Source organism: Anabrus simplex, chromosome 11, assembly GCF_040414725.1.
Source record: "Anabrus simplex isolate iqAnaSimp1 chromosome 11, ASM4041472v1, whole genome shotgun sequence".
Lineage (NCBI taxonomy): Eukaryota > Metazoa > Arthropoda > Insecta > Orthoptera > Tettigoniidae > Anabrus > Anabrus simplex.
This window is the reverse complement of record NC_090275.1, coordinates 95,800,810-95,827,310: the sequence shown is the minus strand read 5'-3', so window position 1 is coordinate 95,827,310 and position 26,501 is coordinate 95,800,810. Positions and strand designations below refer to the sequence as shown.

Genomic DNA, 26,501 nt, shown 5'->3' with positions numbered 1-26,501 from the left:
ACGCTGTCACCTCCTATCTTAATCATTTCGGCAATTATACCATCTTCCCCCGGGGCTTTGTTATTTTTGAGTCCATGGATTATTTCTTTGACTTCTTCCAGTGTTGGGGGTTGAGAATCTTGATTAGATAAGGGTTTTTCAAAGGTGAGTTGTTCTTTAGGGGATTCACAGTTTAAAAGATCCTGGAAATAAACTGCTAGAAGTTTGCAGTTCTCTTGATTATTCGTTTCCAATGTCTCATCTGGGTGTTTGAAGCAAAGACCAGGTGCCTGATAATTTGATAATTCTTCTCTGAAAGTTTTGTAGAAGTTTCGTGTATTGTTTTTTGTAAAATCTTGTCCAATTTCTGCCAATCTGTAGTGTTTGTATTTGCGTTTTTCAGACCTGATAATTTTTTATGTTTGTTTCTGTATTTTGGTGAATTCCTGCCAAGTTTGTTCAGTTTTATGAGAATTCCAATTCTGCCAGGCTTTAGTTCTTAAGTTTATGGCCTTGTCGCAGGTTTCATTCCACCACCTATGTTTGCGTTTCCCGGGTGGTGAGTGAGAAGCCTTCAAAAGTATGTCTTTGAGTTCTAACCAGTTCGAAGGATTGTGAGTAGGAATACTTTCAAGGAAAGTACTAGTGTTCTGTTTAAGAAATTCCAGATCGACATGCAGGTTTTTTGTTATTCTGGGTTTGGACCTGTTTGGTTGAAATTTGACCTTGATTAAGAATAGATGGTGGTCAGAGTTAATGATCCCCTTTTTTAACTTTAACATTCATCATTTCTTTTGGATTTTTCTTAGAAATAGCTACATTATCTAGATGAAATTCTCCCAAGTGAAAATTTGGGGATCTCCAGGATGTTTTCTTGTGTGGAAGCGCCCGGAAATGTGTCGACATTAATTTGAGATCAAAATTTTTGCAAAAATCAATTAATCTTTCTCCATTTTTATTAGTTCTATTGTGCACTGGATATAGTCCTACCATGGTCCTGAATTTCTTTTCTCTACCAATTTGGGCATTGAAATCTCCTAATAGAATTTTTATGTGATGATTTGGAATTGTGGCTGTAGTTTCTTCTAGCAGTTCCCAGAAGTCTTCCACCATTTATGGATCTTTTTGATTGTAGTTATTGGTGGGTGCATGCGCATTAAGTAATGTATAAGCTTTGTTTCCTGATTTAATGGATAGCGTTGAAATTCTTTCAGAAGGCAAAGAAAAGTTAAGTACTGAGTTTACAGTGTTTCTTCTTACAGCGAATCCTGTGCCAAATTGTAATTGTCTCTTATCATGGGAGATTGCTGGCTTGCCTTTGTAAATTCTATAATTTCCTGAGTCAAAATGATTTTCATCCGCGTATCTGGTTTCCTGGAGTGCTAAAATTTGGATGTTTAAGTTAGCTAATATGTCTGTTAATTGTTTTAACTTCCCAGTTTTCCGAAGTGTGTTGATGTTTAGACTACCAAAGAAAGTTTTGCATTTTGGGTGAAGAGATTTGGGAAGCTCCGATACATTCCCGCATGATGTTCTCGGTCCCCCAGAATCTGATGACCGAGAAAAACTAGCATGTCTACTAGGGCCTAGGATAGTTATATTGTAGGTTGATTCCATCATGCTATCAAGTTAAAAGTATCGGGGACATCGATCTATGTCGGTGTCATGGTTACAACTGAAGTAGTGAGCTTCAGAGGTTGCTGAAGATGTTGGCGAGCTGTGCCTGTTTTTGGTCCGCGAGAGGTATTTTATTTCCCTCAAACCCTCTGGACAAGTCCGGCGAGCCTCTCGATCTGCCACCTGGGATGCACCCAATAGGGGAACAGGCTGAAACCCCCACGGGTTTATTATTATTATTATTATTATTATTATTATTATTATTATTATTATTATTATTATTATTATTATTATTATTATTATTATTATTATTATTATTATTATTATTATTATTATTATTATTATTATTATTATTATTATCAAGCTCAATAGCTGCAGTCGCTTAAGTGCAGCCAGTATCCAGTATTCAGGAGATAGTGGGTTCAAACCCCACTGTTGGGAACTCTGAAGATTGTTTTCCTTGGTTTCCCATTTTCACAACAGGCAAATGCTGGTGCTGTACCTTATTAAGGCCACAGTTGCTTCCTTCTCATTCCCACCCCTTTTCTGTCCTATCATTGCCATAAGACCTGTCTGTATATAATGAATAGTAAATTGCATATTTTTGTTTCTTGCAGGTGGTGCTCATTTGAGAGCACATGTTCATCACCTAGCTGATGGAAATGGAACAAGAAGGAGGCATTTCCTGACCTGAAAAGTCATGATGAAGCTGATGAATATTGTGGCAATACTGACATGGCTGCAGGTAGCACTTGTATCTGCACAGTTCGGTGAGTAAGGAGGTTTTATCTCTTTGAATATGAGTGTGAAAGTCTAACACAACACAGGGCTATTTCACAGGATTTTAAACTTATGAGTGTTTTCTTCACTATAACAGTGATATTCACAGTCCGTTTTACCCCGTCATGTGGTGACATAGGTACGTAATATGGTATGCAGTTGAAGGTTAGCATGTCTTTCAGCATTTACTTCTGCCTTCAAAGTCGTATTGTTTCAATTTATTTATTTATTGTAACATATTAAGTAACAAAGATTTCATTTTACTTCAAACCATTATCTTTCTCACTGTTCATTTTGAACTTTTTACTAATTGTTTTTATCTCAGACTTGGTATATAATGACAAATTCTATCTTTGCTTTCACATCTGTCTGTCAGTTTGTTGAAGTACTACACTAAATCTACAGCAGCATTTGGCATGAAAGCTAGTATTTGACTAGGACATATACTGAAAGAAAACTTGGATAAAAATTATTACAATATTCTTAAGTTGAGAGCGGGTTTAGATTGCGGTCCTACTTGTTTTGGCACATATTTTCACAATGGTTTGGAACAAAATTGAATATAACAACATTTGTAGCCAAACAATATTTTGAGCCCATTTTGTTCAATCCATTTTCTGATATCATGAGGCATTACTCTATTCTACGGTCTCTCAGAAAATTCAGGAATAATGGTTTATTTATAAGTCCTCGGGCACGTACCTGAGTCCTAGCTCTTGTTACACTTACAGTGTACAGACTACTACAGTCACAATTATAACACAGGTTAGCAGAAAAGATTCAGCACACTTATCTCTATGAAGGAAGAAAGAAGGATATTCTAGATATGGTGCTGATAAAACTGGATGAGCTCTTTAGGGAAAATGAAGTGACAGATGGTGTAAGTGATCACAAAGCTTATTTAGTTGTAGTTGAAAAGAAAATGTGATAGGAAGGTTGTAAAAGGAGGACTATTAAGCAGTACCATATGATTGATAAGAGCGGCATGAGGGTGTTTTTAAAAATATATCAGTGGAAAATGGTAAATAAAAATGTAAACTGCCTACGGGATAGGTTTAAAGCACTTGTTAAGGAGTGTGAAATCAGATACATACCATATCTTTAAAGGTGGTAAGGAATTGTAAAGACCCAATATATTATAACAGAGAAATAAACAGTTTAAGGTTAGAAAGAAATTAGCATTAGAAACATTCATGGAAGGAACTTACTTAGAAATTGAATTTAGCAAAGAAGCCAGTTAAGGATAACGTAATGGCAAGCGTAATTGGTAGTCATATGAGTTTTAGTGAATGTATAAGTACTTTAAGGCAGAAACAGTTTCCGGGAAGGACATTCTAGAAATAATGAATGACCAAGGGGAGTGTATATGTGAGGATTTACAGCAGGTAAAAAATAGTTAGCTAGCAGTATGGTTGGACATATGAATAATGTCCAGGTAGCGTAGTGACTAATACTAGTGAAGTTCTAAAATTTGCATATGATAACAAATATGTGTACAAAAAGCTGCAAAATTTGAAAGCTATTTTGCTATTTGCTTTACGTCACACCGACACAGATTAGTCTTATGGCGATGATAGGACAGGAAAGGCCTAGGAATGGGAAGGAAGTGGCCATGGCCTTAATTAAGGTACAGCCCCAGCATTTGCCTGGTGTGAAAGTGAGAAACCACAGAAAACCATCTTCAGGGCTGCCAACAGTGGGCTTCGAACCCACTATCTCGTGGATGCGAGCTCACAGCTGCGCGCCCCTAACCGCATGGCCAACTCACTCGGTAGTTGAAAGCTAAAAGGGCAGTTGAAATTGATAAGATTTCGGGGAATATACTGTCCTAAAGGCAATGGTTTGGAATATTATACCATATCCAATGTATTTATCTGATTATTGTTTGCATGAAGGAGCTATACCAAATTAATGGAGAGTTATTATAGTTCCACTGTACAAAGGATAGGATGCTAAACATAAAGTGAATAATTACAGGGCAGTCAGCTTGACATGTGTTGCATGTAAGCTCTGGGAAAGTTTTTTTTTTTTTTTTTTTTTCCCCAATTGTATTAGACAATATAGAAAATGGTCGCGTGAAGTGCTCGACCTGAGTGTGTTGCTCCGATGAATAGGTGATTTATTTTGGCAAGCTCTATGTTTTAGACATATTTACTGCCGTCAAACCGATGAATGCTCACAGACTTGATATAAATTCAATGAAGTGTAATCAGGTGAAATAAATAACTAGCAAGATTGCTGTCATTAAGTCAAGGTGAGCTAGAACTCCACAATTGAAGTCAAGACAAGGCCCGCTGCATATGGCATATCTCAACAGCAAACTTTATGATTATAGCTCCAACGGAGGATGATTATCACTTCGGTATTGCACATCGGCAATACAAGCAGTGCTAGTGTATGATGAATTGAAGTGCAGTGCAATGGATTCGTGATAACGGGTTTGCTATACATGTGAAGTGAGAATATTCGTGATTTGGAGTACTATTATATAGTGCCTTATAATGTGGAGCAATACGATAATTTTGATGTGGACAGTAATATTGTATGTGTCTACTCCCTAATTATTTATCGTTCTATTTTTTTTCTCCGAATTTTATTTGAGAACATGAGAGCACTAAGGAAAAAAAATGTCTTCTCAAAATTTGCACATTGTATCCCACTCTCCCGAAAAAACATACAAAGTATCTTTTACCAGTGTTCCAAATAAGTCCTTTACTTATAACTCACTTTTGAGATGGGAAGAATACATAGAATGGCTATATGATCGGGACAATCGACCAAATGAAGAAGAACTTGAATTAGAGGAGGAAGATATAGTTAAAGAGGATGATAAAGGGGAAACCATACTGAGAAGAGAGATCGAAGCATCACTGAACGAGATGAAAAATAGAAAAGCAATGGGAATAGATGAGATTCCTGTTGAATTGTTAAAAGCGTTAAATAATGAAGGGAGAAAGGAGTTGATTGGATTATGTAATCAAATATACATGACAGGAAAATGGCCAAAGGACTTCAGTGAAATCATCTTAATCCCTATGGAAAAGAAAAAGAACAGCAAAAAATGTGAAGAACATAGGACATTGAGTCTAATTTCACATGCAGCCAAAGTCTTACTGCGGACGCTCAACAGAAGGATATATGGAAAGCTGAATAACTTTATAGGTGAAGAACAGTTTGGTTTTAGGAGAGGAGTTGGAACAAGAGACGCCATTGGACTTCTGAGGGTGATAGGAGAGAGGTACATAGAAAAAAACAGGAAGGTTTATGCTGTATTTATTGACCTTGAGAAGGCTTTTGACTGTGTCAGATGGGACAAATTGATGACAATCCTGAAGAAACATGGAGTTGATTGGAGGGATAGAAGGCTAATAAAGAATTTGTATATAAACCAGAGAGCAAGAGTGAGAATAGGAGATGAGTTGAGTGAAGAAATTGAATTAGGAAGAGGTGTAAGACAGGGCTGCTCTTTATCACCGACACTGTTCAATATCTATCTCGAAGAAATAATCAATGAAAGTTTTAATGGAAATAGTGGAGTTTGTGTTGGAGGTAGGAGAGTAGAATGTATAAGATTTGCAGATGATATGGTTGTGATGGGAGAAAGCGAACGTGAAATGATACAAATGTTAGATAAACTCAACATGAAACTAGAAGAATATGGAATGAGAATTAATAAGAAGAAGACCAAAAGTATGATAATTGGAGGAAAAGGTAGAAGTTGTCATATTAGTATAGGAGGAGAAGAAATAGAGCAAGTCAGTAACTTCAAGTATTTGGGAAGTATGATCAGAGATGATATGTATTGCACAACAAAAATTAAGAAAAGAATTGCTATAGCAAAAGAAGGCTTTAGGAAAAAATCAAAATTATTTTGTGGACCACTAAACAAAGATTTGAGGAAAAGACTTGCTAAGTGTTACATTTGGAGCATAGCGCTGTATGGCGCAGAGACTTGGACATTGAGAAAGAAAGATGAGAGAAGATTGGAGGCACTAGAGATGTGGGTATGGAGGAGAATAGAACGAGTGAAATGGGAAGACCGGGTAAGGAATGAGGAGGTATTACGAAGAGTTGGAGAAGAACGAAGTATGTTACAAACCATTAGAAGGAGAAAAATGAACTGGATCGGACATTGTTTGAGGAGGGACTGTTTACTGAAAGAAGGAATAGAAGGAGTGGTGAAAGGCAAACGAGGAAGAGGAAGGAAAAAATATCAAATGTTGGACAATATCCAAGGAAATAAATATTCGGACATGAAAAACTTGGCGCGGGACAGGCAACAGTGGAAGAGGTTCATTCCATGACAAGACCTGCCATAAGGCAGAATACCTAGATAGATAGATATTCGCTTGCAACGAATGCCAAAGTGTATTCTACTCTGAACAATTGTGAAATTCCATGGATAGCACAAAAATGCATTCTCAGAGAATCTACAAAAGTGACGGAAAGGAATATTGTCGTGTGTGTCAGAGACAGTGCACCAAAGAGGTAAACACAGTAGGTGCAAAGAAAAGACGCATGAAAACTGTACCAGTCTCATTAGTCAGGAAGTAAAAGATCTAGAAAGAAAAATCGTCAGATAATATGGCTGTACGAAATATGCAACCCAGAGACATTGGATATGAATAAATCATATGGTGTGATAATAGCCTCCCTGGTAGAGAAGGCAGAGTACTTATTAAAACACATTAAGGAAAACATGCAAGAAAATACTGAAATTATCGGCGCAATGTTAACGAAGAAGGTTGGAAGAGGGGGAAATGATGAAAAGGAAAGTGAGGTAAAGGAGGAGAACGATCCCTTAGGTAACTGGAAAATGGTGCATGAAAATCCCATCAGGAAAACTGTAGCCGCTGAGGAGGAGAAAATATGTGATGAAGAAGAGGTCAGCAAAGCTAGGGAAAATACAAAGAAATTATTTAACCAAACTGGGATAAGTGATGAGTCTACTGAAATAACACTAACACTATGCTCGGATATTAGTCAAACAACCAAATTAGACACCTCTGTAACAAAGCAAAATACGGAAGAGAGTACAGAAGAGAGAGTTCAAGAAACAGAATGTAATACAGCAGGGAACAGACCATTACAGCACCTATGTCAGTTGTAAGGAGAACATCCAAACAATTTCAGAGCACTATAGGACATAATGATGAAAAAGAGACCTCTTCTGTAATAAGGAAAAAAACCCAGCAAAATTGAAACAAAACAACGAAAAAAGGTGCTGTTCAGCGATGGTGTCAAGAGGGAGGAAAGAAGGCAAAAGTGCAATCAGTGCAGTGGAGAGTACGGTATGGCTACACATCTCCAGATTAACACCAGATGCAAATGAGCAACTAATAGAAACATACCTATGAGAAAATGGTATTGTTGGCAACATAAGCTGTCAGGATCTAGGAAGAGGGCAACTTGATAAAGCTTTCAAGATTGGGGTTCCACTTTGTTACAAAGAAATGGTCTATTTGGAAGTTTACTGGCCTGCAGGCATTAAATTTTGCCCCTTTCGGGCACCTTGGGCATTTAAAGGAATGCAAAACAGTGATCACTGATGAGTGCATAAAGTTATTCAACTGGAATTACAAGACCTAAATACAGTAGCAAGAATTATACCTGAAGACACATTTAACCAGTTTGACATTTGTACCGACAGAAACATTAATGATCAGTCTAAATTAGTCTAAGCTTTTACCACCATATGTGATGTTTTTGTGAACAATACAATTTTTAATGCATGTCAACTGAGGATGACCCCCTAGGGGTCGAAACTAGTCTTGACTATTTGACTATATTTACCTGCTTAATGTAAAATAAATTTGTATTGATAAGGTGGAGATTTGTATATATATTGTTTTTCTGTAAAGAAACGTTCTTATGCGATGAATCAAAGACAGACATCGATGGATTCTATAATATACATAATATGGCATGATAAGGAGAACAAGGCAGACCGATGGGAGGGGTGAGTTGCCTAATTAAACCTCACTTATCTCCTTTCAGAATAATATACAAGGAGGAAGATTTATTGATTGTTGAAACAAAAATATATTTCATAATTACTGCATACTTTAATCCGGACTGCACATCTGTAGGCATCATAGACACTTTATCACACACTTTCAGTGTAATCCCTCATAAAGGAAAAGTAATCTTAAGTCATGATTTCAACTGCCCAATAGACAAGGAAACAAGAAAAACAACAGAAGTACTGGCATTCATTGAAGAAGAGGGACTAAATCTAATAAATAAAAAGGATGCATACAGTGACATATGTCACAACGACATGAGTACTCTGGATTTAGTATTTACAAGAGGGTTCACAACATGTGGTCAGAAACAATTATGGAAAACAGATGGGGCATTGATAAGGAAGCATATTCTGATATCAACAGAACTTAAACAGGAACAGGAATTAAAAAGAATGATAAATACAAATGGCATTAGTCGTAAATTAGACAAGAGAGCTTTAGAAGAGATGTCTGAACTACATTAAAGTATATACTTACTCATTGCAGAAAATAAGTTAGACGAAGCAGATAGGACCATAGTAGAAATGATTAAGGAAGCAACTGTTCAGATTAGACCAAGAAGAGCAAAACGATGGTTTGACACAGAGTGCTACCAGAAAAGAAAAGACACTCTAGCCAGTTTAAGAAGTCTTAAAACATCAAAATGCAAGGAAACCTTGGAGGAATATCAACACCAAAGGCAGGAATACAAAAGACTAATAAATAGAAAGCAAACGGAATTCACTGAAAAAGAAGCCATTAGACAAGCAAAAGCTGCAGAAAAGGATCCTTTCCAAGCCTTACAGACAAAGCAGCTAATATTCGCAATGTCTATTCCCATGGAAAGATGGGAAAATCATTTTAGTAAAATTTTATCGCACAAGGAAGTGAGACCAGATTTTACAGAAGAAACATATTTGAATGAAATAATAAATAAAGAGGTTCAACCTATTCAATACAAAAGAATAAGAAATACAGTGATTACATTCTTATTTAATAATAAGTAGAAGTGGTACCGGTTTCGACCCTAGTCCAGGTCATCATCAGCCGATTAAAACATGAAAAACAATGCATAGGAAAAAGAAGAAGAAAATAAAAGACCAAGTTCACTCCAGATCAGTAGAAGAGGCAATATAAAAATGACAGGGATATACACTGTGAAATTCGGAAGAAGTAAAATGTAAGTCACTTAAAAGAAACAGTGCGTAATTTTCTGAACGGCAGTATGGCACACGCAGTGTTAGGCAAAGTCTTATAATGTTGATGAAAAGCAGAGAACGGTTAAATGAGCTAGCTTGTATACACTGTCAGGCACAAAGTCATAACACAATCGAACACATATGTAGATCCATAATCGTACTGAAGCTGAAGATGAGTAGATCAATTGAAGTAACTTGCCAGCTCCCGGTGAACAGCGATATATTCAATATCAGGCACTGTGGTTTCAAACGCCAACGTAAAATGAAGAATAGCTTAGTGATTCAGTATTTGCTTCGGTTGTGGGAATGTAAGTATATATAGACACATATAATATCATTCAATAAGTAATTGTGATCCTGTAGAATTTTTGGAACAGTTGTGGCCTAAATATCCTCACTAGCTAATCAACAGCTACGTTATACTGAGTGATTATTGTGGTGGTCGGTCGGTCGGTTGGTTGGTTGTGGCCTAAATATCCTCACTAGCTAATCAACAGCTACGTTATACTGAGTGATTATTGTGGTGGTCGGTCGGTCGGTTGGTTGGTTGGTTGTGGCCTAAATATCCTCACTAGCTAATCAACAGTTACGTTATACTGACTGATTATTGTGGTGGTAGTGATTATTGTTTTAAGAGGAAGTACTGCTGGCCAACCGTCCTTCATTTACACTAATCAGAATGAAGACAGAAGAGGTCAAACATTTCAAAGAGTTAAGATATCAGTAAAAGAAAGGGAAGGGTCCCGAGGACGTGAAAATGGAATACTCCCTTGGCCTTGCAAATCTAATACCATCGCGGTCAGGAAAGAATAAGAGTTGACCAGTGGAGGTCACACAGGAAAGGTGAAATTGAGAAACCTGATATAAGTAAATGAAAGCAATGTCAGACTCAGCTAGAAGCCTTTGGTTCTTCTTCTTATTCTTCCATCGCCCTTATCCAGAGAGCTCCTGGATCAGGCTGTAGATCATTGACCTCCATCCACGTCTTGTTCCTCCTTCGTACATGACATAAGCGCGCCGCTTCTGGGCTAATCCTTAGATCATCGTTCTCATCCCTAGGTTACCAATCCAAAACTTGTCATATTTCAGTCACAAAACCTTGAATATTATTTATGAGTCAGTCCACTTTTCACGTTTGTAACTTGTTAAGTTTTTGACCTGCCTGCTGTCATTTCTTGATGGATACAGTACTTTTGCATCCATCTCTTGGCACAGGCCAGAGTAAAGTGTAGCTTCCACCGAAGTCCCAGTCAACATCCATGGCTGTGACAATATGGAAGTTGCTGGGGTATGAGTAGTGCTGAGTAATGACATTCAGAGCATGACAAGTGCATCTGAGTGTTATGAAAGGTGCTGCTCATAGGGTCAGTTGTGCTGCAATAGTACTTTCTGACCCAGTGAGGAGAGCAATGGCAAACTACCTCACTTCTCATCTTGCCTAGTACGCCTCATTTTGGTGCTGCCATTGGTTTTTGGGGTTTCCTTATAACCGCATAACCTTTGGTGGTGCTATTTGAGGATCCAACCAGCCTATGGGCTGATGACCTAACAGACAGACAAGTTTTTGACATGTACTGTAGATATACCCGTATTCATTTTTGAAATTCACTCGCTTTTCCAATTCTTTTTACCCACTTCAGTGGATTTTCCAAAAGAAAAAGTACTTGTTTCTTTATTTTTAAAGGAGATTCCAAATACCAGTTTTCACCTCTGTAACATCTTCAGTTTTGAGATATAAGTATCCTCATAAAAAGAATTTAAATTCTTCACTTCTTTCCACTCCTCGTGCCCCTTAAGTAGACTTTCTGAAAGCAATAAATACGTGTTTCTTTATTTTTCAAAGAGGTTAAAATATGAACATTCACTTCTGTAATATCTTCAGTTTCTGAGATATAAGAACCCTCATAAACAGAATTCAACTCCTTCTTTATTTATTGTCACCTCCCCCCATCTTAAGTCGATTTTACAAACCAAAAAATACCTGTTTCTCTATTTTTAAAGGAGATTACAAATACCAGTTTTTACATCTGCAACATCTTTAGTTTTTGAGATATAAGTATCTTCATACAAAGAATTCAACTACCGGCCGAGTTGGCCGTGCAGTTAAAGGTGCGCGGCTCTGAACTTACATCCAGGAGATAGTGTCAGCAGCCCTGAAGATGGTTTTCCATGGTTTCCCATTTTCACACCAGGCAAATGCTGGGGCTGTACCTCAATGAAGGCCACGGCTGCTTCCTTCCAACTTCTAGGCCTTTCCTATTCCATCGTCGCCATAAGTCCTATCTGTGTCAGTGTGATGTAAAGCCACTAGCAAAAAAAAAAAAAAAAGAATTCAACTAATTTTTCAATTTTTCACCCCCCCCCCCCTTTAGTGGCTTTTCAAAAAACAAATAAATGCCTATTTCTTTATTTTTAAAGGAGATTCTAAATACCAATTTTCATCTCTGTAACATCTTCAGTTTTTGAGATATCACTATCCAAATAAATTGAATTCAACCCCATTTTCAGTCCTTTTTAACCCCTGTTGCATGGTTTTTCCAAAAACAAAAAACACATGTTTCTAAATTTTTAGAACAGATTAAAAATACCAATTTTGACGTCTGTAATGAGATGTTCTGTAGATATTCTCATTTTATAAATTCACACGCTTTTCCGGTTCCCCTTAAGTGAATTTTCCAAAAATAAATTATCTATGTTACTTTTACAGGAGATTCCAAATACGAGTGTTCATGTCTGTAACAATTTATGTTTCTGAGATATACTGTAGATATAGTATTTTTTTAAATTCACCCCTTTTTTCACTCCTATTCACCACCCATTAATTGGATTTTCCAAAAACAAAAAAGTATGTATTTCTTTATTCTTAAAGGAGATTCCAAATACCAATTTTCATGTCTGTAACATCTTCAGTGTTTGAGATATATGTATCCTCTTAAAAGGTATTCAACCAATTTTTCACCTTTTTTCAGCCCCCCTTAACAGGATATTCTGAAGAAAAAAAAGAAAAAAAAACATGTTTCTTTAATTTTAAGGGTGACTCAAAATACCAATTTTTTACGTCCCTAAAATTTTAAGTTTTTGAGATTTAGATATGGTCATTTAATCAATTCACCCCCCTTTTCACCCCTTTAGTGATGGAATATCCAAAAATCCATCCTTAATGACCACCTACGCTCTAATTTAAATATATCCCCAAACTTTCATTTCTTTATGTCAAGTAGTTTTGGGTCGGCGATGATGAATCAGTCAGTCAGTCAGTCAGTCAGTCAGTCAGTCAGTCAGTCAGGACATGTTATTATATATATGTACTAGCTGATGTACCCGTGCTTTGCTACAGAATTCTACATTGTATACAGAATTCTAGGCTATGTAGTGTACACATTTTGAGCAAGACTGTATCATATTGCATAGCTCTTAATGTTACCCTGGAAACGCGACGGAAAATTACCAAACATCTTTTATCATATGAATACTGCGTTAGGGAATTTTCATTGTAATGGTAGACCTGCTTGCCAACCATTAGTGACAATCAGTTTGGGGAATTGCATTATAATGGCAGACACTCACTCTCCACCTGACTTTTTACATCCTCAGAAACACTGTCTTAGTGGTTTTCCCAACTGAAATGAACATAGGTCATTACAATGACGTCAGTAGGAATGGCGCGAGTAAAAGCAATGATTTCACATGAAATACTCCATCAAATGAAAAACCACACATTTTCTTACTTTCAATGAACAGTACTACGCTGCCGATCTAACAGTCCAAAGTTCTAGAGCTGGAATGACCAGGCCGCGGACAGCCATGATCCGTGAACACTCTTAGTCCCAGGGCAAAAACTATGCCCTTTTACTTATCTGTTTCCTGGAGTACCCAATGAGTTGGAAAATCTCAATTCACTACACTGGCGGTGGAAAAATCTATCTGACTTGGAGGCAATTTTTCCTCCAAGCCAGAGGAGAAACCCCCCTCTTCACTGCTAATTTTGAATAAAATGAATGTAGAATTTAATAAAAGTGAAGTGGAAGAAGAACTTTGTAAGAAACGGCTCTTTTCAGGGTTGAATTTAGGGTTATTTAGTGAAGTGTGGTGCTATAATTTGGAATATGCCTAAATTGTAATTCTAGACCAGGTCATACTACTACTACTACTACTACTACTACTACTACTACTACTACTACTACTACTACTACTACTACTACTACTAAGTGAGCCTCTGCCTTAAGAGTGTACACTGTTCATTCAAAGCAGCGCGTCAGAGTAGGGATCGAATAGCTGGAATATTATGATGAACCAGTGAGTTACGTACCAGCAGTATGGTATCAGAAAATGTATGAACCAGAGGAATGACATTCTAAATAAGAAAATTTTCTAACTCCCCAGCTATTTCCTGCCAATATTCAGTCAGGCTGCTATACTCGGTATGCAGCAGTAATCCCATCTATCAGAACTGAGCCGCAGCATAAGAGAAAAAGAACATCACCAAAAACAATGGTCAATGTAATGTTATTGTTGATCAATATTATGCGCTTTCAATATTGTAGGCATTCACATTTAGTTTTCTTCCGACTCTGAAGTACCACTCTTATCATAGTCGGTACGGTAAAATTGAATAAAACGTAAATAGTCAGAAATTGTATTCTCTATAACTTTTGTTATTTAGTACTTTTCGATAAGACCAATAACGTATGTATTTAAAAATTAAATTTTAGGCACCTTCCCCTAAACTAAAGTTTCATACAGGGCGAATAAAATTGTTTATAACTTAGACGGTAGTTTCTTATTCCCCAACTCTGTATACCGACTTTCACTAAATTCTGTTAACCCATTGTCTCGTGGCTCGGTGTTGATATGAACTTGGCAACAAAAGTACAAATTCATGAATATCTGTGTTATCAAAGCCAGTACGGTAACAATGTATGACATAAATGATCGGAAATTTAATTCTATATAACATTAGTTATGTAGTATTTATCGATAGGACCACTAATAATATAAATATTTGAGAATTCAATTTTAGGTCTTCCTCTAAACTACCATTTCATTCAGTGTGAGTAAAATGATTTATAGCCCTGATTGTAGTGGCTCATCCCCCGACTTCACATACTGATTTTCATTAAATTCTCTTCAGCCGTTTTCTCGTGATACGTGTACATACAGACAGATAGACAGGCAGGCAGGTAGGCAGGCAGGCAGAAATTACGGAAAAGTAAAAAGTGAGCGATACAGAAATACCGTTCTTTTCAAATTCTGAGCAATGTACAGACAAAACTCTTATTTTGTATATATAGATTTTATGGAACAATAAGAGCAACATTTGATGGATTACAGAAATTGAGGAAGATATGAGGGAACTACAAATTACAGTAGAATATTCAAAAAACAAAACAGAAAAAATCAAGAAACTCGCAAACCAAGATCAACAGATGGGTGATTTCAGACGAAGAAAGAAAGCTAAGATCCAAGAGAATGAAGAAGTACTGGACTGACAGAAATATGAAAAACCCTTTTTATAAAATCGACTAAAGTGATCCAATGAATGCCATAATGTATAAATAAATAAATAAATAAATAAATAAATAAATAAATAAATAAATAAATAAATAAATAAATAAATACAGTACCGGTATCATTTTGTTTGCTATATTTGTTGTCCATTCTCATAAGATTGGAACTACAATACTTTATTTTCAGATTAATGGCAAAAGACATGCTAGCCTGAATAAACAGATTTTTAAGTGTTAGGCTGAGTGGCTCAGATGTTCGAGGCGCTGGCCTTCTGACCCCAACTTGGCAGGTTCGATCCTGGCTCAGTCCGTTGGTATTTGAAGGTGCTCAAATACGTCAGCCTTGTGTCAGTAGATTTACTGGCACATAAAGAACTCCTGCAAGACTAAATTCCGGCACCTCAGTGTCTCTGAAAAATATAAAAGTAGTTAGTGGGGAATAAAGCTAATAACGTTAATTAATTACATTTTTAAATACACTGAATACTTTACAAATACCAGGGACTTTCTTAAACATGGGTGTGTACCTTCTGTCTTAAAATAGGCACCTAAACAGTTTGTAATTTGTCCTGACTCATTCAAGCAGGCAGTGAAATATCAGTCCTTTCCAAACTTGATTATTTGAGCTAGTCCCTTCAATTTTTGTCCTTTATCTAGAAAACTCCCAATCCTCAGTCCAGTTCTTTTTCTTCTAGCCCTGTGATACTGACAGTTTCTGAAAAAAGTTAACAACCTTTCCTTTTGTAGTATGATTACAAAGTGGCTAATGAACTTGAAAAACTGCCTTGCATTTGCAAGTTAAAATTAAAAGTCAAATTCATAATCTTGATAATTTTGTGAATAATCCTAGAGAAGTTGTATATTATCCAAATGAATCTGAGCCAACTTCATTGGGACTGTTGGTTAGTCATTGTCTTTCTCTTCCCAAGTGGGCTTGATCACAACTGACATTTGAGTGTCATTTTTAAATGTTAGGCTGAATGGTTCAGATGTTTGAGGTGCTGGCCTTCTGACCTGAAGTTGGTAGGTTTGTTCCTGGCTCAGTCCGTTGGTATTTGAAGGTGCTCAAATATGTCAGCCTCGTGTCAGTAGATTATTTACTTGATTATTTGAGCTAGTCCCTTCAATTATTTTTCCTTTGTCTAGAAAACTCCCAATCCTCAGTCCAGTTCTTTTTTCTTTTAGCCCTGTGATATTGACAGTTTCTGAAAAAAGTTAACAACCTTTCCTTTTGTAGTATGATTACAATTAATTGTTTAGTAAACTCCCAGTCCTCTGTCCAGTTCTTTTTCTTCTAGCCCTGTGATACTGACAGTTTCTGAAAAAAGTTAACATTTGTAGTATGATTACAAAGTAATCTTTGGATTTCAGCATGCTAAAGAGAACTCTTGCAGGACAAATTTCTGACATAATGGTGTCTTTTAAAATCTATAACATCTGAAGGGACATTAAACAATTAACATAATTGATTACTTCTTTACAAAGAGTGTGAGTGGTAGCTAAGTATTTGAGTGTGGCAACTGACCCTCTGACAGTCGCATGCATGCTGTGTTGTTCTAGGCGAGGAGTGTTCTAGCACAAGAGCTTGCATGCCTCATCAGACATGTTACTACGGCTACTGCAGCTGTGACCGGGGCTTCGTGCGCAATGAAGAGTACTGTTTTCCAGGTTAGACAATGGTTGGTTACTTGCGTGTACAGTATTAACTTCAGTGTTTGTTCAGTCATAAATATCATCTTTTCTGGTTGGTCAAGGATGAAAACTTGCATCATCTCGTCTAGACTCACCTGCAATATCACTAATACAATAATTAATCATCACCATCATCATCATCTTATTAAAGATGGTAGATTATCGTCCAGCTCCTTCATTCCATATCACGATATCTACAAGTTAACCAATATCTTTAAGAAACAAGGCGTTAAAATAGCCTTCAAAACCAACTATAAGAACATGAACGTTTTACACAATACTTCACACATCAACAGGACCAGCAGTTTTTTAAAATCAGGAGTTTATAAGATCAAATGTAACACCTGTGGAAAAACCTACATCGGGCAAACCGGTAGAAACTTCAACATCAGATACCACGAGCACACTAACGCAATAAAATACAACAAGTTTTCAGCCATCGGCCAACACATGCAAGATTATAACCATAATTTCACCAATATCGAACAAGACATGGACATCCTCGTATTAGCAAACAAGGGCCCTTTACTCGACATAATGGAAAATTACTACATACACCTAGACCAATACTTTAACGCCAGTCACAATCTCAGTGAAATCTCAGAGAAACCCAACATACTCTTCGATCTATTTATCACTTTCCTCAGAAACAATAATGCAGCCAACCAAAACTCAATCCTAAATTTAATCAAAGGTACTTTTCCGAGACAATTACCCTTTCTCCCACACCCTTCAACCCCACTTTAAGCCCTCTTCCCCTCCTAAACCACCTCCACTCTTCCTAAGCCATATATAATTTTATGTGTCATTTCACATTGCATTCTTCATTGTAAAGACTTACTGTTTTCCATGATTATATAATTTTTACAACACTAAGCCCCCTTTTATACTTTGTTCCAAACCTCTAATGTATATTCCTTGTATATTTATTAGCTATTACTCACCTGTCCCATACTAACATCTCTTTTCATTTACCACATTCACTTGTTATTCCATAATAATCTTACTGTTAAAATGAACATGTTCTTAGGATTTCGTCAAGAGTGATCTTTGCTTTGATGTGGCTGATGATGACCCCTAGATGGGTCGAAACTAGTTCCATGTAATTTTAAAATATTGTGAATATATTTTGTATTGAATAGGTGGAAACCTTTACTATGTTGTTACTCATATGTTATTCTCAGTTCAATACGGACCAACAACATGAAATTTATAACCCTTAATGTAGTAGTAGTAGTAGTAGTAGTAGTAGTCCCCACCTATCCTTGCCAGAGCTATTACTATATTACTTACTGATCGAAACTTAAATGCTTCATTCTTTGACACTGCCAGAGGTGCAGATCCAATTCTCTACCAACACCTTTTATGATTCTTTGGGCACCCAGAGGCATATATTTTAATTCTCGCAGGATTTGGGATGGTTTCACACATTATTAGCCAAGAAAGCAGGGAAAAAGGAAGCCTTCGGTAAATTAGGTATAATTTATGCCATGATGGCAATTGGTCTTCTAGGATTTATAGTATGAGCCCAACATATATTTACTGTAGGTATGGATGTAGACACTCAAGCCTATTTCACTTTTGCAACTATAATTATTGCTGTTCCTACAGGAATCAAAATTTTTAGCTGACTAGCAACCCTATCCGAAGTCAATTTCGGCTCGCCAGATGCAAATCTTTTGATTTGACGACCATAGGCGACCTGTGCATTGTGATGAGAATGAAATGTTGATTAAGACAACACATATACCCAGCCCCCGTGCCAGCGAAATTAACCGATTATAGTTAAAATTCCCGACTCTGGGGCCCCAGTGACCATTTAGCCATGGAGCCAGACGATGATAATTATGAGAAATTTTAAAATATTTTATGTTAAAATTCTGTCTTCAGTGCTTTAATAAATGTGGAAATCTCTTCTGAACCTATGTTATTGAATTCTGTCTAAATATCAGATGGGTTGCTCTCCTCTGCTCTGAACTGCAGTCCAGACAGGAAAAGTAAAGGTTTAAATGAGGATGTGTTCGGAACATAGCCAAAAGTCTTGATGTAAAATACATACCACGTGATAGATATTGTTTAAGTAAAATATCTAGTTGGTATGGGTTTGAAATGTTATTGTTTATATTTTATTTCTTACTTCTAAACAAATTTTCAAATCTTCAAGATAATGAGTTCCAAATAATTTTTCACCATTGGGGTAGCAGATGTGTGCGGCTGAGGCTCCAGCAGCACAGAAATGGCCTCTCGATGCTCAGTGCCTTAACTCTGAAGTGCTGCCGATAAGCTTTTTGAAGCTTGATATTAGTGATTACGGATGTAACCATGTTATGGTTGATTACAGAAATAATAATAATAATAATAATAATAATAATAATAATAATAATAATAAAGAATTAAATTTTAACCATAGTAAAAGAAACACTTAGATTCAACAAAATCATCACAGCACAAAATGCAAAAAAACATAGGTTAGGGGACATGACAACTACGGAATGGATGTGGAAAGCGGCATGGAACCCTGAGAGGTGATGGAACGTAGCGTTTTGCTATGAAAGAAAATGGAGAGGGTAAATATCCTTGGATTACAATAAATTTTTTTTTAAAGCGGAGACAAAATCAGAAATTCAAAATTGAAAGACCATAGTACAAGGAAAATTACATATTATAAGATGTAATCGTAGAGAGGTGCAGCACGCTTAAAAAATATTGGTCACTAAATTCAACCCTATAGAAACCCTAATCCAATAATACATATCGACTAAAAGGAGGGCTAGTCCCTATCTACACAAACAAATATAGAAATTAAACCAAACACAGGGGTACACAAAACTTGATTATCTAAAACACTTCAGATAATGTGCATAGATTTTCCGTACATATGAAAGGTGACACAGAAATACTGGGAGGCAAGCCCAAGGAATAATTATAACATAATACAAAGGTTAAAAGAAAGGGTATTGCCTCCAAACAAACACTATAAATGATGTTAGCTGAGAAGCTAAGTAATTTTGACAAAATTAGCAGTGAACGTGAAATTCAAGGGCAAACTCCTGCGTAAGAAAAGGCTAAGTTGTCACATTTGAATGAAGTTAAAAACCAAAACAAAGGTAGAAACAGAGCTTACTCTGAGACCGGGTTTCCAACGAGGGGACCGAAGGATGAGCACGGTCACTCACTAAGATGGTCAGATGATCAAAGACATAGAAGCTACCTCACTCCCACCGAAGAAGCGGGGTTAGATCAAGAAAGAGGAATGGTGCAACCACCAAAGAGAACCAATCAGAATGCAGAATTCACCTTCGACTTGCACATTCACTAATTACATTTACTTTTAATATCCCCAATCAAAAAGTCTCTTTCTTGCTGACACAGTGATAATAAATGTTTGAGAAAAGCCATCATTTGGTAAATCTCTTCCAGAACTGAGCATGTAAATACAGGCACTTTCACAAATTTTGACTAAAAAACGAAAATATTAAAATCCACAGATTAATGATAATTTTGATATAACCCTTAAAAAAGAGTTTTTAAAACAGAATTTAAAATGATCTGGATAGGTCCAGATTAATGAGATAGAAACAATTCTTCCAAGTTCAAAAGTCCAAACAGAATAAAATCTTATACAAAAAATAATAATTATAATACAATAAAATAAGAAATTTCAAATCATTTCCCATCACTGTCTTTATACTGTCACAAAGGATTTTTGGAAGTAGATAAACATAAAGTATGGGGCTATAATTTGGATTGTACTGACAAAATTGTGATTTTATTTATAAATATATCGAAGCACAGAGTTTAACTGATGATAAGTGCTCACGACTGATAACCTTCACCTTATCAACTTACACAGATTCCAGTGCAGAGAAGTTGCTCTCTCAAATGGACTACCTACACAATTACAAAACATCAAACCAACAATGAAATATTACATTACTCCTCCAAACACATCCTCATAAAGAACAATTAATCAGCATTAGTAATTTATTCAAACAAAATGTAGTAATTTATTCAAACAAAATGTAGTCTACAAGTTAGATTGGATCATAATGTCAGCAACCTAAAATCAAGCCTAAAATATAATTTAGCATGTCCTGTTATAGTATAATTCACTTTGAGATATTCATTTACTAACTATATAATTTGTTATTTCACTAACAATCGGCATGATCTGACAAGTTTTAGATTCTCTTTGAAATATATATATATATATAAAATCATAATTAACTGTTGTTTAAGAAGCACTGTTTGAAATCTGCACTTGTAAATATCATAATCTACTGTATATAAATAAGTTTAGTCTATACTTTAGTCGGAATCAAGAAATTTCAATTTTCTGTATCAATCATGTTTCTAGTTGAGTACTTCAACTTTTCTTTAAAAGAATATTTCACCTTCCAGTACTTACTTTATTAACAAATCTATGAATTTTACATAGGTTTAACTTAATATCTCAGCATCTAATTATAATAGCACACCTTTCGATCCAATTTTGCCGAACATCTTCAGCTAAGGAAAGTGTATATTGTGAAAATTAACATAAACAATTAAAACATTAAAAGATGTAAAATTTGAATTAAAATGTTTATATTTATGTCAGTAAAACACCATGGGAACTTGATCTACTTTGTAGGACACTGAATAGAATCCATGCAAACTGTGACAGATGTGTTCATCTACTTCAGAGTCCGACTCCGTTGGCTGAACGGTCAGTGTACTGGCCTTCGCTTCAGAGGGTCCCAGGTTCGATTCCCGGCCGGGTCAGGGATTTTAACCTTAATTGGTTAATTCCAATGGCATGGGGGCTAGGTGTATGTGTTGTCTTCATCATCATTTCATCCTCATCACGACGCACAGGTCGCCTACGTACGTCAAATAGAAAGACCTGCACCTGGCGAGCCAAACCTGTCCTGGGATATCCCGGCACTAAAAGCCATACGACATTTCATTTCATCTACTTCAGAATTGGATAAGATTACTGTTAGAGAGTGTCATCTGAGCTCTTATCCTGAAAACCCCAGAGATTTCTTGGACACAACACTAGAATATCTAAATGTAAATCTATTTAAATATCTCAGTTGGCCTGTAATTTATAAATACATTGTATTAAATAAATTGTATTAAGTCGCATAGCTCTTAACGTTACCCCAGAAACGTGATGGGGAAGTCACCATACGTCTTTTCTCATGTGAAGACTGGGATAGGGAATTTTCAGTGTAATGGCAGGCCCCCTTGCCTACTATCAGTCACAATCAAATTGGGGAGTTTTCATTATGATGGTAGGCCCACTTGCCAACTGCCAGTCAGAATCATGTTGGGCAGTTTTCGTTATAATGGCAGACGCTCACTCTCAACCTGCCTTTTTGCATCCTCAGAAAGACTGTCTTTGTGATTTCCCAACTGAAATCAACTTAGGTCTTTACAATGACGTCAGTAGGAAGGTCACGTTTAAAAGCAATGCTATCATATGAAATACTCGAACAAATGAAAAACCGCACGTTTTCCCACTTTTAATGAAAAGTACTACGCTGCCAATCTAACAGTCCAACGTTCCCAAGCTGGAATGACCAGGCCGCAGACAGCCGTGAACACTCCTTTGCCATTATTCCTGTAAGTGTGCACACTGCTCATTCCAGTCAGTGCCTCAAAGTAGGGATCGAATAGCTGGAATACTATGATGAACCAGTGTGTTACGTACCAGTAATATCAGAAAATTTATGAACCAGAGGAATGGCGTACTAAAGAAGACAGTTATCAAATGCCCCACCTACTTCCTGCCAATATTCAGGCAGGTTATTATGCTCGGTACGCAGCAACAATCCCATGTATCAGAGACAAGTGGCAGCAGAAGACAAAAAGCACATTACAACAAACAATAGTCAATGTAATGTTATTGTTGATCGATTTTATGAGCTTTGTATATTGTAGGCCTTCACATTTCGTTTTCTTCCAACTCTGTGATATTAGGGCATCTAATGTAAAGTGACTCCTCCTTCCTTGTCTTACTATTCAAGTGATCGTTCCTTTATGTTTTCTCATTTTTATAATTGTCTTCACAATCTTCCTTGTCGATATGGGCCGATGACCATGCGTTTTTATCCTTAAGACAATCATGACAAAATTCATCGCCACTTAACATGATTGAACAACTAAGCAACAAAAGTCTAAATTCGTGAATTCCTTTTAAAACAATAATCACCACCACCAATCTTATCATAGTCAGTAAAACTGAATAAGACTTAAATGATTGGAAATTGTATTCTCTATAAGTTTTGTTACGCAGTACTTTATGATAGGACCAAATACATAGGTCATTAAAAATTAAATTTTAGGCGCCTTCCCCTAAACTACCATTTCAACCAGGGTGAATAAAATTATTTATAGCCTAGACCTAGCTCCTTATTCCTCGACTTTATATACTGATTTTCATTATATTCTGTTCACCCACTTTTTTGTGGCTTGGTGTTGATATGGACTTAGCAAAAGAATCAAAATTAGTGAATAACTCTGTTATCATAGCCGGCCGCATGATGTAGGGGTAGCGTGCCTGCCTCTTACCCGGGTTCGATTCCTGGCCAGGTCAGGGATTTTTACCTGGACCTGAGGGCTGGTTCGAGGTCCACTCAGCCTACATGATTAGAATTGAGGAGCTATCTGACGGTGAGATAGCGGCCCCAGTCTAGAAAGCCAAAAATAATGGCCAAGAGGATTCGTCATGCTCACCACACAACACTCGTAATCTGCAGGCCTTTGGGCTGAGCAGTGGTTGCTTGGTAGACCAAGGCCCTTCAATGGCTGTAGTGCCGTGGGGTGGGGTTGTTTCTGTTATCATAGCCGGTACAGTAAAAATGTATAAGACTTAAATGATTTGAAATTAAATTTTATATAACTTTAGTTATGAATTACTTATCGATAGGACCACTAAAAACATAAATATTTGAGAATTAAATTTTAGGCCTTCCACTAACTACCATTTCACTCAGCGTGAATAAAATTATTTATGGCCTAGATTGTAGTGACTTATTCCCCAACTTTACATACCGATTTTCATTTAGTTATCTTCAGCCATTTTCTCATGATGCGAAGAAATCATGAGATCTTGTGGTATAGTTCATATTGTTTACTTTACATTTGGTGTGTAATAAGTAATAGTGATATACAATGTGGGCAGAAAATAATTAGGTATTAATTAATGGCTGTAGAATGTTTGATATTAATCAAATCATAATGAAAATAGCATGTATATGAACATCATTAAATAATTTTTGAATCTTTATGTATTGGAAATAGAGACGCTGGCTCTGAGAGGTGGTTTGCACAACAATAACAAAGGTAGGGAGTAAGCGCAGGTTGCCACATGTTATGAAGTGTGGAATTCCATTGTTTTTGTTCAGAGATGGTGGCCTACATTGAAGGGAAGGAATGCCACAATCCATCCAGAGACAATAAAGAATTATCACTTAAACCTAGTGATTCTCCATCTACCGTCCCCCAGTGAGGAGAATGTGACAAATGTGAAGGACGTGTTCTATCACAGCTCAGTTAAATCAACTTGTCAGGCAGCTCACAGAAGTGGACTCACAAGATACGTGGTAGGGAAGATATTACAGGATGAATTGTATTTTCATCCATGGAAATTGCATCATGCACAACAGCTGACACCAGAAGAATGCAGCTACAGAATGGAGTATGGAGAGTTGATGCTGGGTTGGCATGAGGGCTGGCCTCAGCTATTTCAAAACATCCTCCGGAATGATGAGGACATATTCCATGTAGGAGGTTCGTCAGTCGACACAGTTGTCGTTACTGGGCTAAACATGGTTCTGTTATGATGGAGAAGAAGATGCAGAGCCATCCTAAAGTCACTGTGTGGTGCGGAATGACAGCCACATATTTCATTGGGCCGTATCTCCTGCATGACACCACGAATGCGATATGCTACCATGAGATAATTGAAAATTACATATGTCTAATCATGTCTGGATGGTAAAACATCAACAACATTATTTTCGTTCAGGATGTTTAACATTCTTATTTTGCAAATGACTTGCAAATATGATTGGAAAAGAAGTTTCTGGGAAGTTACCTGGAGTGACACAGACCTAAAGAATGGCCTTGCAAGAAGTCCATACTTCACACTCTCTGAATTTTTCCTGTGAGGTTGGGCAAAGAAACCAGATGAAACTTCATACACTGGAAGAATTAGAAATATAAATCCAGGACGTTATCACCAATGTTCCACGTGACTTTACCACAAATGTTCCATGCGACTTCCCCCCAGAAGATTGTAGATTCCATTCCCAGCCATTTGAACAAATTGGTAGACACCGCATTGAATTTTTAGGTATGCATCAGTATTCCTAAGTAATAATATACACATACCTAGGCCATCTATGACAGCTAATGGTGTGGAGATGTTGAGGATCCAACCAGCCTTCAGGCTGAAGACGGGACTGACTGAACATTAATTTCAATAAATTAGCATTACAAGTATAGAATTTATACTTCTTTTTCAGTATCTAATTATTTTCTGCCCACCATGTATAATACCATATGCTTAATACGAATATCAAAGGATATGTATTCCTTCATAGAGAGAATGATGTCATGAAAGGAAAAAATATGAGCTCAGTAAGAGACAATAGTATGAATTATTTTAGATTTTATATCATGGTTTATGTAAACATTGATATACAGTACTTTTTATTTGTTTTACTACTTTTGTAATTCCTTATAATTTTGCCACTCTGGCTCCATAGCTAAATGGTTAGCATACTGGCCTTTGGTCCAAGGGCCCAAGTTCAATTCCCGGCTGGATTGGGTATTTTAACCTTCATTCGTTAATTCCTATGGCTTGGGAGATGGGTGTTTGTGCCATCTTCAGCATTAAATTTTTATTATTATTATTATTATTATTATATGTAAGGCTTTTCAGGCATTTGCTCTATTAACCAGCGTTTTGTCTTAGGTCTGACACTAGACTCATCAGAGTGGGATGTGCCAGACCCTACCCACTGACGCTGGGGTGTATGCAGGTGAACTTATCAGAAGCCCTTATAAGAGGCACAGTCTGATAACTGCATATGGGAGATAAATCTCCACAATGGAATTATTGCCCGCCTAGCAATTCTGAATGGAAAATTCTAAATTCCCATGGAGGGAATTAGATATTTTTCACCAATGGAGCATGTCAAAAATATATTATATGTAAGGCTTTTCAGGCATTTGCTCTATTAACCAGCGTTTCGTCTTAGATCTAACACTAGACTCATCAGAGTGGGATGTGTCAGACTCTACCCACTGACGCTGGGGTGTATGCAGGTGAACTTATCAGAAGCCTTTATAAGAGGCACAGTCTGATAACTGCATACGGGCAATAATTCCATTGTAGAGATTTATCTCCCGTATGCAATTATCAGACTGTGCCTCTTATAAGGGCTTCTGATAAGTTCACCTGCATAATTTCGTCTGTTATTTGTAACAATTGTCAGTGCACGTTCTGTTCATTTTCTACTCGGTATGCTGTGAACTTGACTAGTGCAGTGCTTATGTTGTCAATGCATTGACGCCCAACGGACTATATGAACTCTTGCTCCAATACGCTACGATGCAAACATGTTCTCTTTGTTGTATATTCATCATTTTGTTATCCTATTCTGTAAATATCTGTATAACTGTGTATCCTAACTCGTTATCCTCCTACTTTTCCCTTACATATGTCT

General features: G+C 36.7%; 1 protein-coding gene across 6 annotated transcripts in view; it reads left to right on the top strand.

The window, feature by feature from the left end:
• Positions 1 to 26,501, top strand: part of LOC136883478 (uncharacterized) — a 137,993-nt gene that overhangs the window by 80,564 nt on the left and 30,928 nt on the right. For 5 of the 6 annotated variants that reach the window (XM_067155812.2, XM_067155813.2, XM_067155811.2 and 2 more), the window contains exons 2-3: positions 2,214 to 2,366; positions 16,648 to 16,755. In XM_067155812.2, coding sequence (XP_067011913.1) covers positions 2,297 to 2,366; positions 16,648 to 16,755 — 178 coding nt within the window. In that variant the 5' untranslated portion in view covers positions 2,214 to 2,296. The remainder of the gene's footprint in view (positions 1 to 2,213; positions 2,367 to 16,647; positions 16,756 to 26,501) is intronic. The other variant, XM_067155816.2, reaches the window with a different exon arrangement.